Genomic DNA, 15,591 nt, shown 5'->3' with positions numbered 1-15,591 from the left:
CAAATCAGTATTGAGAGTGTTCTCTTATTAATATGCAGTTACCTGGAAGTTTTACAAAACCGTCTCTCATATCTTTGACTTTGAGTTTCAGTAACTGGCAAGGTATTGATGATTTGTATTACATATACCTTCAGTTATAGATAACTACATATGAGAAATATATGCATGCATCGTAATCAAGACATTTGATTAAATTATTAAAACCGACACATTAAAGACCAAATGTTACCGCCAATCCACCCTGCACACTTCCCTTAGAGAAAAGAATAATCAGAAACATGAGGGTTTCGCATATGCATGCTGTTTGTATTGTACCCAGCGAATTTCTTGATCTGGCTTATACGTAGGTATTGTTGGTGTGTGTGTGTGTGTGTGTGTGTGCGAGCATGTGTGTGTGTGTGCGAGCATGTGTGTGTGTGTGTGTGTGTGTGTGTGTGTGTGTGTGTGTGTGTGCGAGCATGTGTGTGTGTGCGAGCATGTATACGAGTTTAAAGAAAATTCCTGATAAGAAACAGATCTGTGTTCTTTCAATGTTAATGTTGGTGTACTGAAGAGTAAATATGATTTTTTACAGATAGCTTGTCAAAAATAAATGTTTGTAACTGCACAAGGTGTTGCGTACTCCTCAGAGTTACTTTCCAACCGGTTGTACGTGCCCGCCATGCCCATGTCCATCAGGGTGTATCTAATAATAATAATAATAATGACAATAATAATAATTTCGTTTTAAAAAAAAAACAGACGAAGCATGACGATGATAATAGCAAAGTGATGGCGTCCATGGCCTTGCAAGAAATTTTCAACTGAAAATAAGAGAGAAAAAACTCAATCTAAAGAATTCTTTGTTGATGGGAATGTTGGGCCCCCAATTCAACCTGCTTCATAAGACCATGACTTTTTTAAACACACATTGTAGACCTGACTTTTATACTTTAAAGAATGTACTACCGAAGTACACATATCTTAGTCATGTAGGCGAGCGTCACTTTCGTAAATCAATAACGAATCTTACATATCAATAATAAAACAAGGGCAACAGCTGTTATTAATTTTAAGTACTAATATATCTAGATAATTCAAACGTTTGATAATAAAAGCCACGTTATCATATATCAGCTGTTATGTATATTTAATTTATATTGTATGATGTCTTTTCTTAATGATTATATGTTATTATATCTGTATTTTATAATATACCTTTCTCCATAATCAAATTAATGGTGTACCTGACCAGTGACATTTATTTTGTAAATAACACAGTACATAGCTAATATTTCTCTGTGATTATAAATTAAATATTCAGATCATTATTAATGGAGGTACACATGTTTATTTCTTTCTGAATACAGGATATTAGTTTTTCACTTGGAAAATCCTAAACTTGTTGACAAATTTGAATAATTTAGAAAGAAGAATGGCCTATATCATGGCTCCATTAATGTGTCTTAGCTTTATATATCAATGTTGTTTACTTCAAAAATTACTCATTCCTACTTTAACATCCGAAGCGATATCATTATTATTGTTGTGTTCAGTTTTTAGTTTGGGTGGATTTAATTGTTTAAATTATTCACTGGAACTACAAAATCCTCATTAATATTTTTTTAACTAAATCATTAATTGGTGAATTCAGTCAAAGATATTTTGGATTATATTAGTGTGATGCATCAAAGACTTAACACATCGGTAAATTCCAGGCCATTGACCCATTAGCAAATTAAGGAACACCACGAGAATTAAATTGGATCTTTATATATTTGAACATGTGATAAACTTTAGCACTTTGGATTTAATTCACAGTACTGTTCTTTTAAAATTTTCACTTTGTATTCTCGGGAAATACATTATTGGTTTTCGCTCTTTTCTATTACATAGTTTAAGACCAAAGAGTCGTAACACGGCAAATGAATTATTCATTAAAGTAATATGTTCCATTGACCAAACATTTTCAGAGAAAAAAACTTGACCATTTTGATTCGATAACATATTAGTTCTCAATGAAGTACATAGATCCCAGACGGAGACAGACCATCTGTCAACATTCATTAATTAAACCGTTTAAGTTTGACACATCACAACTTATGTTATAAGCTCTATATCTTTCAGAAAGAAAAGAAAAAAAGAGATCAGAATAGTCAGAAACAAATACGTTTTGCCTCAGTATTTCCGCAAGCACATCTATGATCCACATGAACTTTTATCCTTGCTTACAATTGTACATTATATATGTACTAATAAAATAGTAATGCAAAGGATGACACTTCTTTTATTTCTCCTGCGACTTTTTTTAAAGAAGGACATTGATATCTCAGGTTACGATTCCCGTAGTGTAATAACTTTAGCACTGATGTTTAGCTCAGAGACTCGAGTTTTCTTTTGTTTTGTTTGCTTTTTTTCTTCTTCTTTTTTTTCATTCTTTTTTTTAATTATTATCTTTTACCTACATCAAAGTTGTCTCACTATCCAACATTTAAAAAATCCTAGCCCGTTTTCCAACGTTGCCTTTGCAATGGTCATAATCGCACTCGTTTAATATGTTAAGTGCAACTAGTTGAATGGAACACTGTCCTCTCATTGGTCGACTGAAATTGAGGTTATTTGTAGGCGCAGTGCATAATTTTTGGTCGACATTGAGATTGCATATTAAGCGGGAACACGTCCGGCAAAACGCTGGAAAAACCGACTGGCATTTCTTAAAAGTAGGATAGTAAGTAAAATTTGATGTAGCCCTTTAAAGTCCGATATCTGAGATAATTAAGCAGTGCTAAAGTTATTACGTTTGGCGAAGCGTAATCTGGGATATAAATGCCGATTGTTAAATAGGCTACAGGAGCAATGGGAAAAGTATCCTACCATGGGTTATTATGTATGGTACCTGTAGGATTTATAAGTAAATTGCAGCTAACGATACCAGACCCTGTGTATGATCTCAGCTCGTATGGATTGACTTGACGTGTTAAGTAGGAACTTATACAGGCCACGTACACCTACCGTGTGCTGGTAAGTTTTAAATTTCGACAAGTTATATCAGCTATATACAGGAAAGCGTTCAAGTCCAACAGGGTAACGTGTATTTATACAAGCCATGTACACCTACCGTGTGCAGGAAAGCGTTAAATTCCGACACGGTAACATGATTATCATCTGCAAAAAAAGAAAAGAGTTGTTTTTTAAAGAAAGATGGATGGGTGGGTGGTTGAAGCGATCTATAGGTACATACGTACGTACGTACATACATACATACATACAAACAAACAGACAGACAGAGATACATGCAGACAGACAGACATATATAGATCGAAATACTGACGATTCTGATCTAACTGTGGCAGGTGGGCTAATATGTCGGCTTTCGTCAAGAAATGATCTTGATCTGTGTCCAAATTGTGGAAGAAGGTGTTGGTGGTGTCTGGGTGGTCATGGTAAGTGTTTACCCAATGATGAACAAATTCTTCATGAGAAACATGCGAGTCACCTGAAAAATATTTACAAAATAAAGCCGTGGTTTTATCTACAATAAATTGGTGTCGATAAAATGTCATTCTGATTTCTATCCAAATAAATAATGACAGAATGACAGTCTACTGATTTGCGGGTTATTGACTAGTGCGGAGTGCCCGATAAATTTTGATTATTGCCGTTCTGTATTCTTGGTCTTCCACTAAAATTAGACAACTAACCAGGAACGATATACTGGCCTAATTCCTATCCATTTTTAAAAGTTATCTTCCAATATTATTGGCCATTCATACCATAACTGAAGCGTTAGAAAATATAACATTTTACTTTTATCTTTCTTCTGTATATTCTATACGCAAGTTACGCATTACCTTTTCTAGTATATATTCTTCACACAAGTAATCCATTATTTTTTCTTGCACATATTCTTCACACAAGTAGAACATTATTTTTATTTTTATTTTACTATTATTATTCTCACAAGTAACGAATTATTTTTATTTTTCCTATATATTACACGCACATTAAGGTTACACTTTGGAAATTTAATGATAGCTTTGATCTAACGATGACTGCAAGAAAATTAACGCGCAATTGTTATATACGAATCTGCTTGCTTTCGACCAATAAACCGAAATTACAAGTAATTATGATAAATAGTTTTCTTTTCCGCGTGTATTTTGTCGACATAAAGGAAAGAAATGTACTACAATATTATAGCATATGTAACATGCTACATCATTTGAAAAATATTTAAATTAAAAATGTCAAACACACACACACACACACACACACATATATATATTTGTATGTATGTATGTATGTATATATATATATATATATATATATATATATATATATATATATATATATATATATACAGAAAGCTGAACGTGACCAAAATAGTGACCAGTAAAGTTGAATAGTATTTGCTGCTGTGAGGATAGTACAAACTTATATGAGATCTCTGAATAAATTAGAAAAAATATCTTAAATATCTTCCCCTCCTTACAAACTGTATGATATAGTACATAGCAAAGAATTTTTTTTTACCGTTGACAAATCATAAGCATATTTTTACTGGTATAAAGTTCTACTTGTAACTTCACATTTACCCGTCTAGATTGGTAGAAGTATTTTGTTCTTCACATTTTTGCATTAAAAAGTCTGACCCTCTATCCGCTTAGCTATCGCGGCTTCCTTATAGAAGTACGTTATTATTGTTTTCGTTGTCTTTTCGGTTTAGCGCCATTTCTCAGCGCATGATAGGCTATACATGGCGGCCAGTATAATTGCTGGAGGAAGAACCCGGAGAAAACCCCAGTAAGAACCACCGACCTACGGGAAGCTACTTGCAGCTTTCTCACATACCCATATTTGCCGTGCCTGAGACTCCAACCAATGCGGACAGAGGTGAGATGGCAGTGATTGGTAAAGGCAAACACTTTAGACTACATGGCCACCCGGGGACCCGTAGAAGTAGATAAAAAAAAAAAACTGTAAGAATGCTTGCACATTCTTTTTCTTCTTTTCAGTCAACCTTCATCTGCTTAATAAAGGCTCGCTGGACTTGTTTTCACCTCCATTTTTACAACAGTGATGATTTATAACGACGATTCATCTCCATTCCCTCACAGATTATTTTTTGCCACCTTCAAAACCAGCAACCAGCTACGACGTAAGACATCGACCCTGATAATTATCGCTAGTGGTCCACGTTTTACTCCTCATCAATCGGTTATGTCTTATTTCACCAGCGGTCAACAGCGGAAGACTAGGCCAAATTCTGAAGAATAAGCCACAATTCAAGGCCACTATTGTCACTACTGCACGGAATAGAATCTAATTGCTTTTGTCGTAGTACTCTTACTTTTTTCTTTTATATGTATATCAAAGCTCATTCAAGTGGTTTCGTTTTTCAAGGGGTCGCTCCACGTATAAGACATTCTTTTGACAAAGTGACAGGTACAAGGTTGAAGTTATCTGCATTTGCAACATCTTCACTAGAGAGAATGTTGGCCTACGTCCATACTACTTTTATGTGTTGTAGCTGAAAGGTTTTCACATGTTGTAGTTGCAAAAAAGTTGAATGGTCTAAGCACACATCTGATTAAAACGTTTTTGCCACAGTAGGCAATGATACCTTCTGAATGTGCAATGAATAAATTACAAAATATATAAAAAGGTAAAAGTTATGGACTCGTTCTTTTTAATACAAGTTACATTTTGATGTCCAGAAAGTGAAAATGACCTAGCGAAGCAAGCAGGCTTTTTTATTTTATAGTTTCACATACATATAAATCAAGGCCAAGCTGTATACTCAACGAACAAAGTTACACACATTAAGCATATGCCAACATAACGGAAATTTACAGTTGTTTTAAAAAATGTTGTTTTTTTTTTTTTAAATAGCCAAGTGAACTAAGGGGGAAAACCTGGGAAATTCTTTTTCTTGAAAACTTCAAACCCTATGCAAAGTACGAAACTGTAGAGTACCATTAAAAATCTGCTGTTTGTCATTTTTTTTAGAGAGCGATTGTAGCCGATGAATGCCAAAGTCCGATGAGAAAGACCTATATTGTCTGTAACGAAACGAATATGTATAATAAGATTTGGTCAGATGTGATTAGCCGTACTCGTTTCATGAAAGAAAATTATACCTTAAATCAACTATATCCGGCATTCATCGGTTTCCATCGTTCTTCATTGAAAGATATGGCGGTCTACGTACCTTGATAAACGAAATCACTGCTTGAGACTGAATAGTTTTCTGTAAGAAAAAAGCTATTAGGGTATTATAGTACGACGAAGGGAATGAAACTCCAACCTGTGACAATATGGGATGACAGCTTCTTCTCACGCTCCTGCCCTTCCCTTCCTAGAGTTCAGAATTAACGTCTTGCACTGTAGGATTAGAGGTGCGATGTATTGATTGATTAGGACCAACTATATGGCAAAAAAGAAGGGGGGAAAAGAAAAATACATACATTCACACAATAAACCTGCTAACCTTGGTCGCTCACCGTAGTATTTACACCATACCGATTTGTAATCGCTCCTACTTTACCGATGTTTCAAGAGGAAATACAATACAAGTTAGATAAAAGCAGTACACGCCCTTATTTATAAACGTTTTTTTTTCTTCCCACAGACGTACTGTTGCCATCCCATTTTACGAACAGCTCCACAATAAGTTCTGCTTCGGATACCTGCCCGTCACCGTTAGAGTCCAAGTCGTGAATCACGAGTGCTGCCACCTGGTCAACCGTGTAACCATGTGGATTCACCCTGTTTAGGAAAGAATACAAAAACTGTTTCTCACGTCATCATCTAATCACAACAGCAACAAAACAAACATAGCTACAAAATTTGAATTTGTGTATTTGATGGCAAAATTACGTATGAGACGACTATAATGAAAGAACTTCAATTTTTCAGTGTATTGCGCATTTAATAATTTTATATTTTATAATACAGTGAAGTCCATCCAGTACGTAGTCATTGTTAATGAGGAGGCTGCGAATGCAGTAACTGTCAGCAATGATGACAAAATTCTACATTTGGTGAATTGCATATATGCTTTATCTGCAAGAGATAAATCTCCAAAGTTGGTATTTCACTATAACGGGTCTGTATATATGTATGTATGTATGTATGTATGTATGTATGTATGTATGTATGTATGTATGTCTCTGTCTGTCTGTCTCTATGTATGTATGTATGCATGTATGTATGTATAATCGGTCCGGTGGCCTAATGGTTAGTGCGTCCGGTGGCCTAGTGGTTGGTGAGTCATAACCAACGAATAATAAAAATGGTACTAGCAGCTGCCTCGCTAGGCGCTCAGCATTAAGAGATTAGTGTTTTGACTGGTCGGTATGGTGTCAGGTTAATCTGACTGAGTGGGGCATGATCCAAAATGTCTGCGGCATGATGCCCTGGTACACACACACACACACACACACACACACACATATATATATATATATATATATATATATATATATATATATATATATATATATATATATATATATATATATATATATATATATGAACTTGAATTCGATGTTGTGCTGTAAATGACGGTCATACAATTGAAATACTCACAAATAAAAAAGATATACAACTCCCTGGACAAAATACCTAACATTTATAACAAATATGTCAAAAACAATTTCCATTATGTTCTTTTAATTAAGCTGTCAGAAATAATTTTGAATTTGTGTCATGTTGATTGAAGAGTTATAATTTGATACCTTCCTTTTCTAAATATAATAAGGCATTGTTCATAATTCAGTTATTGGGAGAGTGTGCCCGGTACATTTATGGTGGATAAAATAGCACGGAAGATAACAGAATTAGCACAAAACACCTTTTTTAACATTACAAACTTGGCGTAATGTAACTTTTCCTCTTCAACATTTCCAAAGACAGTGCCTATTCGTAACACTTATTTACTTGCTGTCCAAACATTTTAACTATGAAAAGATCGTAATAAAATTAGTATAAGTGACAAAGCAACTAGGGTGGAATCGGATTAAATTTCATGATCGATTATCAATAACCCGTAACTGATCAATGATAGAATAAAAATAAATTAATTTTCCCACCTTATCTCTTGAGAGAAATGAGCCTTTTTTATCCCAAATTTTCCAATGTTCTAAATCACAGTAATGACACAAAATTCTAATAGAAATCCTAATCCAACAAATGGCCATATTTTGTCACTGAAATTGACCATACCCCTAGCAAATACTTATTTGGAACAGCACTGGAAACAACTGATGATATTTGAACATTTGAGAATTACGAGTGCGAAAATTCACACATACCCCAGCGAAACGGTAAAAACAGCGGCAAGGAGGATTAAGGTAAACATCTCAAAGCTGATTCTTCGTCCAAAGTTTGGAGTTCTCTGGAAGAAAATATGCTTAATGTATGATCACTATTTGCCTATTGCAAAAGTTCTAAGGAACTTGGAAAAGAACTCTCAACGACTCAGATATCTGAAGACAGTCTTTACATACATGATAGGGAATCTTCATTCAATACAATAGCGCAAACGGACTGTGCAGATACGTTTCCAATTAATTAAATTAAATTCTTGATAGTACAATACATAACCAGGTATCATCCCCTAATGTGTACAACATAGTAAGATAAGAAGATAAATAGATGTGCATATGAAGTGGAATTAAAATCAAATTAGCATATTAATTCACCAAATATATCAGCAGGGAGAAATATATATATATATATATATATATATATATATATATATATATATATATATATATATATATATATATATATATATATCCATTAATAAAATCAGGACGCTATACCTAGGCATACATACTATGTAAATGTTAGAAAATAAGAAGTTATATTATTCAATATTTGATCTTCATGGAAAAATAATTCAAGTACAAAATGATATTCATCTTCAAGGAGGTCTCTAATTTAACAAAGTCGACCATGAATTGATTGATACGGTCTAGCACTTCTACCGGCTTCAGCTTCGATTCTGTGAAAAGATAGTCTATATATAGAAACTGCATTTCTATATTTTAAAAAATAGATGGTGTCAAAGTAAAGTTTTGTTCCGAAGTTTTCTGTATTTACATAGGGTATGTCGGCATTTTAAATAACTTTTAAATAATTTAGTCAGGCCTAAAGGCCTTTCTGAAAAGGTGTGATCTGCGTATAAAGAATGAAAAAGTTTGATTTGCTAGTATCGATACCATCAATGCCATGACAAACTATTCTGGCAAATCCTTAAAGAAAAACATTGAAAAAAGAAATGGTGATAAATATTCACCTTACCGTACACAACTACTATAAGATAATTCACCGTTTAAATTAACATCCTGAATTTAATTTCACATCCATATTTACGTTGCTAATTTGATTATACCTATCATATTTCCAAAATTAACCAAACTTAAATATACGTTATACCTCATTATGCTTTGGTGGAATCAATTAACGCACAAAAACCATTTGAACTATTTTGCTGAAATAATGATCATTAATTTCTTCTTATGTTCTTTTACATTTTTTCATTAAATTTGAGTATCTTTATTAGTATTAATAACTTTCAAGAAAAATACATTTTTTTTATTTATATATTTTTGGTTTGTTTAAAGGTTTCTTCGTAAATAGTAATAGAATGAGTCTAAGATAGATCCATTAATTTTCATCACCGAGTTATTAAAACCAAATATGCATGGTTTTTTAAGGTTATTTTTCATTCTCGTAAGGATGATTGGTATTATAATAAAAATAAGAAGTTGAGAGATTTTCTATTTTTTAGAATTATTTATTTATTTAAAAAAGAAAAGAATCTATGTGTTATTGGTGCAAAATCTGCTTACAAAGCTTTGATCTGAAAAAGATTTTCAAGCTCCCATTTTTTGTAATTCCGTGTCATTTATGCGAGAGATATTCACTGTAATATGTAGTTGTCATTGTATGTTGCTTGATCTATTTTGGAATCAAATCACATTTGGCTGAAATTATGCATTAAAATTATTAATTAAATAAACCATCATTAAACAGTTTAACATTGGTAATAAAGAACAACTTACCCCCCTCCCCCTTTAGATACTTACCTAATGCGGTATATGCAGTATCTGAGTAATCTGCCTTCATACAGAATATTTAAACTTGAGTAATATACTGAATAGTCTGGGGCTCTGTATGGAGTGGATAAGATATATGGTCTATGCCTGGATCTGAGGTATAATCAATCAAACAATCACTCCGCCAGGCTGTTGACCAAGTGACCCACAGAACCAACAATCCACCCAATAATAATGTACCAAACTGCAAACACAAAAAATTAAGTTTAGTTTTGAATGGAAGCAAATTTTAAACGAGGATATTGCAAGATTTTGAAACTAACTTTCAGTCCATTATAAGCCTATAGGACCGCAAGACGGGATGCAATTATTTTGTAATGCTTGCCAAGACAAGTTCCATTTATATTATTCGTTACTTCATTAATCGTGCACAAACTACGTTATATTCCCTACCAGGCAAATGTAGAATGCTGGTGAGTGTTACCCTTGTCAGCCCGTCTGTCAAGTTATTTGATGCTGCACTGGTATCTGGAAAATGTTTTGTGGGCATAAATCAACCCCGAAAATAGTATGCCTTAGTGATTCAATTTTGGGTTGAAGTTAGCTTTCTTGTGCACTGGCTGTCGTAGGTTATGTTCACGTGTGTGCCCGTGCGTCGCAATGAATACAAAAAACCTCCTGTCGATGGAGGGTCACTATAGTCACATAGTTCAATTTTGTGTTTGGGATGGGGAGTATGAAAAAAGAGTGGGAGCATATTTGTGGTATATTTGCACATCCGAATAACTTTGTCCTTTGTTTTTTATCATTCATTGCTAATATTGGAAAGGAATACAAAACATAAATAAATTACGAATGTGCAACTGGACATCCGAAAGAATTTGTAAATGCTCAAAATTTATCATAAATAATGTTTTTCTTAGATGGATCTGAAAATTAAAATTAGTTTTTATGACTTAACATTAAAAATTGGTTTTGTTCTCTCGCAAATACATCTAAATTCCCTTCGGCAATTTGTATACATTTGTACTTTTAAATCTAAGGCCTTACAACAGCTAAGGTTTTGTTTAAAACATGTATCTAAACATGGGTGAAGGCGAACCATATAAGATGAGAAACACACTAAAGTATCAGGGGACATTAAGTCTGGACCCTACAGGAGCCACACAACCCTTAGGGTTTATCCTTGAACTCCATTTACATGTTTTATCTATCAACTGGATGCACATTTTTGCCTTCCAGGTAATTTGTTCAACAAAACCTGTGGCATGACGTCCAGTCTTTGTAAGTAAGAATATTTCTAATAGCAATGTAAGCAATGTATTTAGTCCTTCGGGCGTTTTAACCTGGGAAGACCAGACATGTTGAGAGACGTAACTCAAATTCAAATCACGAGAGGAAATTATTAGCTAGAACGGTTATCTGCCTTGATAGAGTTTGACAGTTTCTACGTAGTTCTTCCAACAATACAGAATCACGTAAACAGAAAATGCACATGGAAGGTAAATGCTTTAATAATTGTTCTTAAAATATGAGTTTGATTTTGTATGTTCTCTTTAGAGATAAATATAATTAAACATTTATTATATACTTAAGTGTGAAATATAGAGACTTAATGACTAAATAAATTTCATATTTATTTAATTTCTAATTTTTACACGTAAAAATACATCCTTATAATTTCATATGTAAAAATACAAGATATCCCATCATGCCATGCGATGCTTGATTGTGTGTACTTACAAATGTTGCATCTACAGCAACAAAAACGAGTACTTGGTGAGCTAGAACAAATAAATAGAAATTGCCTTACATTTCAGACATGGAAATTATTCTTCGATAAAAAAATTTGACCAGACGCAGTTCGATTCTCTCCGAAGTTTTGTCCCCTCACTTCCTTTACAATAACGATGAACACGCTGCGATAAATTGCTAAATCGGACTTGCATCGTTTTCAGATAAGATCAAAAATTTACAAAATGACAAAAAAATTAATTTACAGCGACAAATTAGGTCAAACGAATCCTACCGCTTTCTTAAGTCTTGTATATTTATATGATCAACCTATCAAGTGAGGTGAATTTACGAATTGAGGGTAGGTGTGAGCATGTGCGAAGAGTGAGTTTAATGTTCTAAACTTCGATTCTAGAACGCGTTTGGTATATCATAAAAAAGACAATTTTTCCATGTCTATACTAATATCGGATATGTTTTTTTCTTTTGGTATCAAAAACGATATATTTTAACTCCTGGCTTCGCCACTCGTTAAAATATCACGTTTTTAGTACCACACCATGAAATATAGCCATTGTTAACGTAGGAAAAGAAAATATCCTCTATTTATAATTAGGATTACGTGTATTTAGCTGGATGCTGGTATTCAATTGTAAACATAAAAGTTAACATGGTTATCAATATCTCGAAATTTATGTTTACCCCTTTGTTCTTGTTCAGTGTACTATTAATCAGTGTTCTCTGTACTTTGATTTCAGGAAGTCGCTGACATAAGGAAAACGTGTCTTTATTCTCCATGCAGAGCTTCGTACGATAATCTTCTGTGATGGGAATGCAAAATCTGGATTCCGATAACCCGTGATTTCTTAAGACCTTTGCCAGACTAATAGAATGAATTCATTCCTTTTATATGCACGCTAAAACTCTTCATAGACTATTCATGAACAAATAACAGTTATTGCTATCGAAATAATTTAGAAGGAAGTTTTCGGAACATGTTCAGTCTATCTTGAAAGTTCAATGAACTCAATGCAAATTGTATGTATGTATGTATGTATGTATGTATGTATGTATGTATGTATGTATGTATGTATGTCTGTTTGTATGCATGTATTTATGCATGTATGTCAACTGATCGATTTTAGCGCATTATGCTGGTCTTTGACGTTTTCCTGTGGAGCTCTCGTTCCATGACGTTACGGAATTATACAGGTTTCACTCAGGTATGGAAGTTTGCGATTCGATTTAATCGTTAAAGTCGCACGTAACATAAATGATTTCCAGATATTTTGTTCTCCGGATATTTCTGAGAACGTCAATGTGTGAAAACGGAAAATTTCAGCATTTATTTGCAATTGAGCAGCTAAATAAACCGGCGAGGAGAGTTTTGTTTCCACCCCATCATAACCAATGTATTGGTATTTCTCGTCCAGCTCCTAGTGTCCAGGTGGGGATACCATTCAGCTCCTCACATCCGCATAAACATAAATATATAGAAAACAGAGCTATGAAATATCTTTGTCTTTTCAGTGCCGGAAGGTGTGGATGGATGGGGGAGGGGTACTGAGTTTCCAGACACACACCCCCCAGGATACAAGAAACATATACACACAAACGTACAATCACTTGTCACTTGAAATCTGATTATCGTTTATTCTTGCGCACGTTTACTGGGTAATATATACACTTTGAGCAAAATAGACAGAGACTTTTGCTTTGGTGCTGTTTCGAGGACAGTCAGGACTCTTTTGAAATTCTGGAAACCCCACCACAACCACCGACGCTCGATTTCATCCGACCTGCTTTTGTATTAATATATCGTCCCTGAAACATCCAGATCTCAATGATCTTGGAATCATGTAAAATTTGTGTGTGTGTGTGTGTGTGTGTTGGATTTATTTTGAAAATAAATTGACAAAAATATTCATCCTCCGAGTTTTTTTTTACATTTCTATAAATGATAATTATATTAATTTTAATAGTTGAAAAAAGAATCTCGAGAGAGACGTTGAGTGTCCAAATGAAAGGAAAACTGTCGGCGTTTAACGGAAAGGACTTTGGTTCAGATGAATTCTAAACTTAAATTTATTTTCATTCATTATAACCAAGATTACCAACACACCTCAACAAAAAATTAAAGGTAAACCAATTATCCGGTTACAGCGTCAAAACGTGACCCTGTTATGGTTGGTGACGTCAAATGTTGTATCCCTATTCCCTTCTATGTTCAGATAACTTCGCGGTTGTCATCTCCCATCTCCTTCTGCAGTTTAAAGATAATCTGAGGGGTATGTATATTTATATTTACCACTACATTTGAGTGTTGTATTGAACCCGTAGTAGTCTAGTAGGTTTTAAACTTGGGCCATCACCGCATTTTGCTAAAAGCTTGTGTGCTTTGGGTTTTTTCTTTTTTTAAACTTTTGCTAGAAATACCGTTTTCCTCTGTTCTAAAATTATTTTTATTATCCTAGAATCTGAACTTTATACCGAATGTTTCGAACAACTGATTGTATAAAATAAAGAGACTAAAATCCATGTTCTTTTATATATAGTATTTTTAGCAAAATATCTACCTTTTAGCGTTTAAATCTTAAATTTTTTAAATATTACTCCCTTAAAAACCACCACCGAACAATCTTCCAATCTTCATGACTTATAATTTCAAATTTTACTCATTTTATTTCAAATTACATGAACCTGATTTATTAAATTATTAAAACCAAAACAAAGGAGAAAAAGCGAGCGTGTTATTCTTTTTTATATTCAGTATATAGTGAGTACAACTTCTGTCAAGTAAAAACAAATAAGTACAGATTATATAATACCAACCAAGTTTTACTTTTTGAATTTCGAGTACGAAGATTTAAAAATATTAAGATTATCCTGTGTTTTAAATTATTCGGACCATAAACCTAGGATGAAAATCCATCGATTCGAGTAGCAAGGTGCCCACAATCTCTGACCAAAAGCGCAGCGATGGATAAGAGGAGACCTTAATATTCTCAATTTTATTCATTTCAAATTCACTATGCAGTGAATACAATTTCCTGATTTTCAAAACAAACTACACATGATAGCATAACAACTGATTTTTATAAAATCGTACTATTTTTCTTAAGTTTGATTAGAAAACCTCAAAGTTAACTTTCCAAGACCCCCACAAGATAACCTAAAGATAAAAAGCCATCTGTCGTACCTTGATCTTTGCTGGTGTTATCAGCCCATCGTCAAGTCATGAATAAACCGGCCTTTCTGGAGATTGCTACGTGTCTAGTTATCCTATTTTAAATTACCGTATTCTGCCTTGAAGAATGCATTGTAAGAATTGATTACCATAGATAATGACGTTATATTAAATGCTGTACATATGTCTTTGACAAATATAGTTATTTATCTCGGCTGGAGATTTTAACAACCAGTAAGCCGAATATCAATCGTGTGGAGTTGACATCATAATATTAACAACTTAATCGGAATGATAGTCAGATTTGTAAAAACCAAAGGTTTAAGGATCGAGAAAAGCGTCCCGCCTAAAATCGTTTGTATAAATGATTGAGTACCGCCGTCATATCTAAAGCTAGCCACAAAAAGCATATCAAATACTTCCACCAAAAATGAAATAATATGGTCTACTTTGTATAAAACAAGACACATAATCTCGTGTACGCAATTAATACACCCCCAACCCTCAAATAATGCTGACCTATGAATCATGACATGATTTCGTGGATGCAAAATAAGTATATAAAGATATACTGCTGAAGCATGATAAACACATAAGCTCGTACGTAAAACAAACGGAGTACGA

The 15,591-nt window shown here is 33.7% G+C and overlaps 1 protein-coding gene across 3 annotated transcripts; it reads right to left on the bottom strand.

Moving 5' to 3' along the window:
• Positions 1-433: 433 nt before the first annotated feature.
• LOC149775345 (uncharacterized) lies at positions 434-15,027 on the bottom strand. 3 transcript variants are annotated; one of them, XM_089943820.1, is made up of 6 exons: positions 14,980-15,027; positions 8,295-8,377; positions 6,617-6,747; positions 3,311-3,475; positions 3,098-3,144; positions 436-685 (listed from the first exon to the last, which is right to left on the bottom strand). In XM_089943820.1, the coding sequence occupies exons 2-6, from the start codon at positions 8,339-8,341 to the stop codon at positions 632-634; spliced, it is 444 nt and encodes a 147-aa protein (XP_089799946.1). In that variant the 5' UTR covers positions 8,342-8,377; positions 14,980-15,027; the 3' UTR covers positions 436-631. The 3 variants fall into 3 exon arrangements, with proteins under 3 accessions (XP_089799949.1, XP_089799946.1, XP_089799947.1); XM_089943821.1 differs by lacking the exon at positions 14,980-15,027 and adding an exon at positions 10,077-10,108; XM_089943823.1 differs by lacking the exon at positions 3,098-3,144 and having other exon boundaries at positions 434-685.
• Between the last annotated feature and the right edge of the window lie 564 nt (positions 15,028-15,591).

The sequence above is a fragment of the Sinohyriopsis cumingii genome, chromosome 19 (genome assembly GCF_028554795.1).
Source record: "Sinohyriopsis cumingii isolate HCF-2022 chromosome 19, ASM2855479v2, whole genome shotgun sequence".
NCBI lineage: Eukaryota > Metazoa > Mollusca > Bivalvia > Unionida > Unionidae > Sinohyriopsis > Sinohyriopsis cumingii.
Note: the sequence above shows the minus strand (reverse complement) of the source record. Positions and strands in the feature narration are given on the sequence as shown.

Coding starts and splice junctions, on each gene's coding strand:
- LOC149775345 (XM_089943820.1), bottom strand. CDS start 8,341: ATGTTTACCTTAATCCTCCTTGCCGCTGTTTTTACCGTTTCGCTGGG. Junction 6,748..8,294: donor GTTTTTACCGTTTCGCTGGG/GTATGTGTGAAT, acceptor TTTCCTAAACAG/GGTGAATCCACATGGTTACA. Junction 686..3,097: donor TTAACGCTTTCCTGCACACG/GTAGGTGTACAT, acceptor TATTATTATTAG/ATACACCCTGATGGACATGG.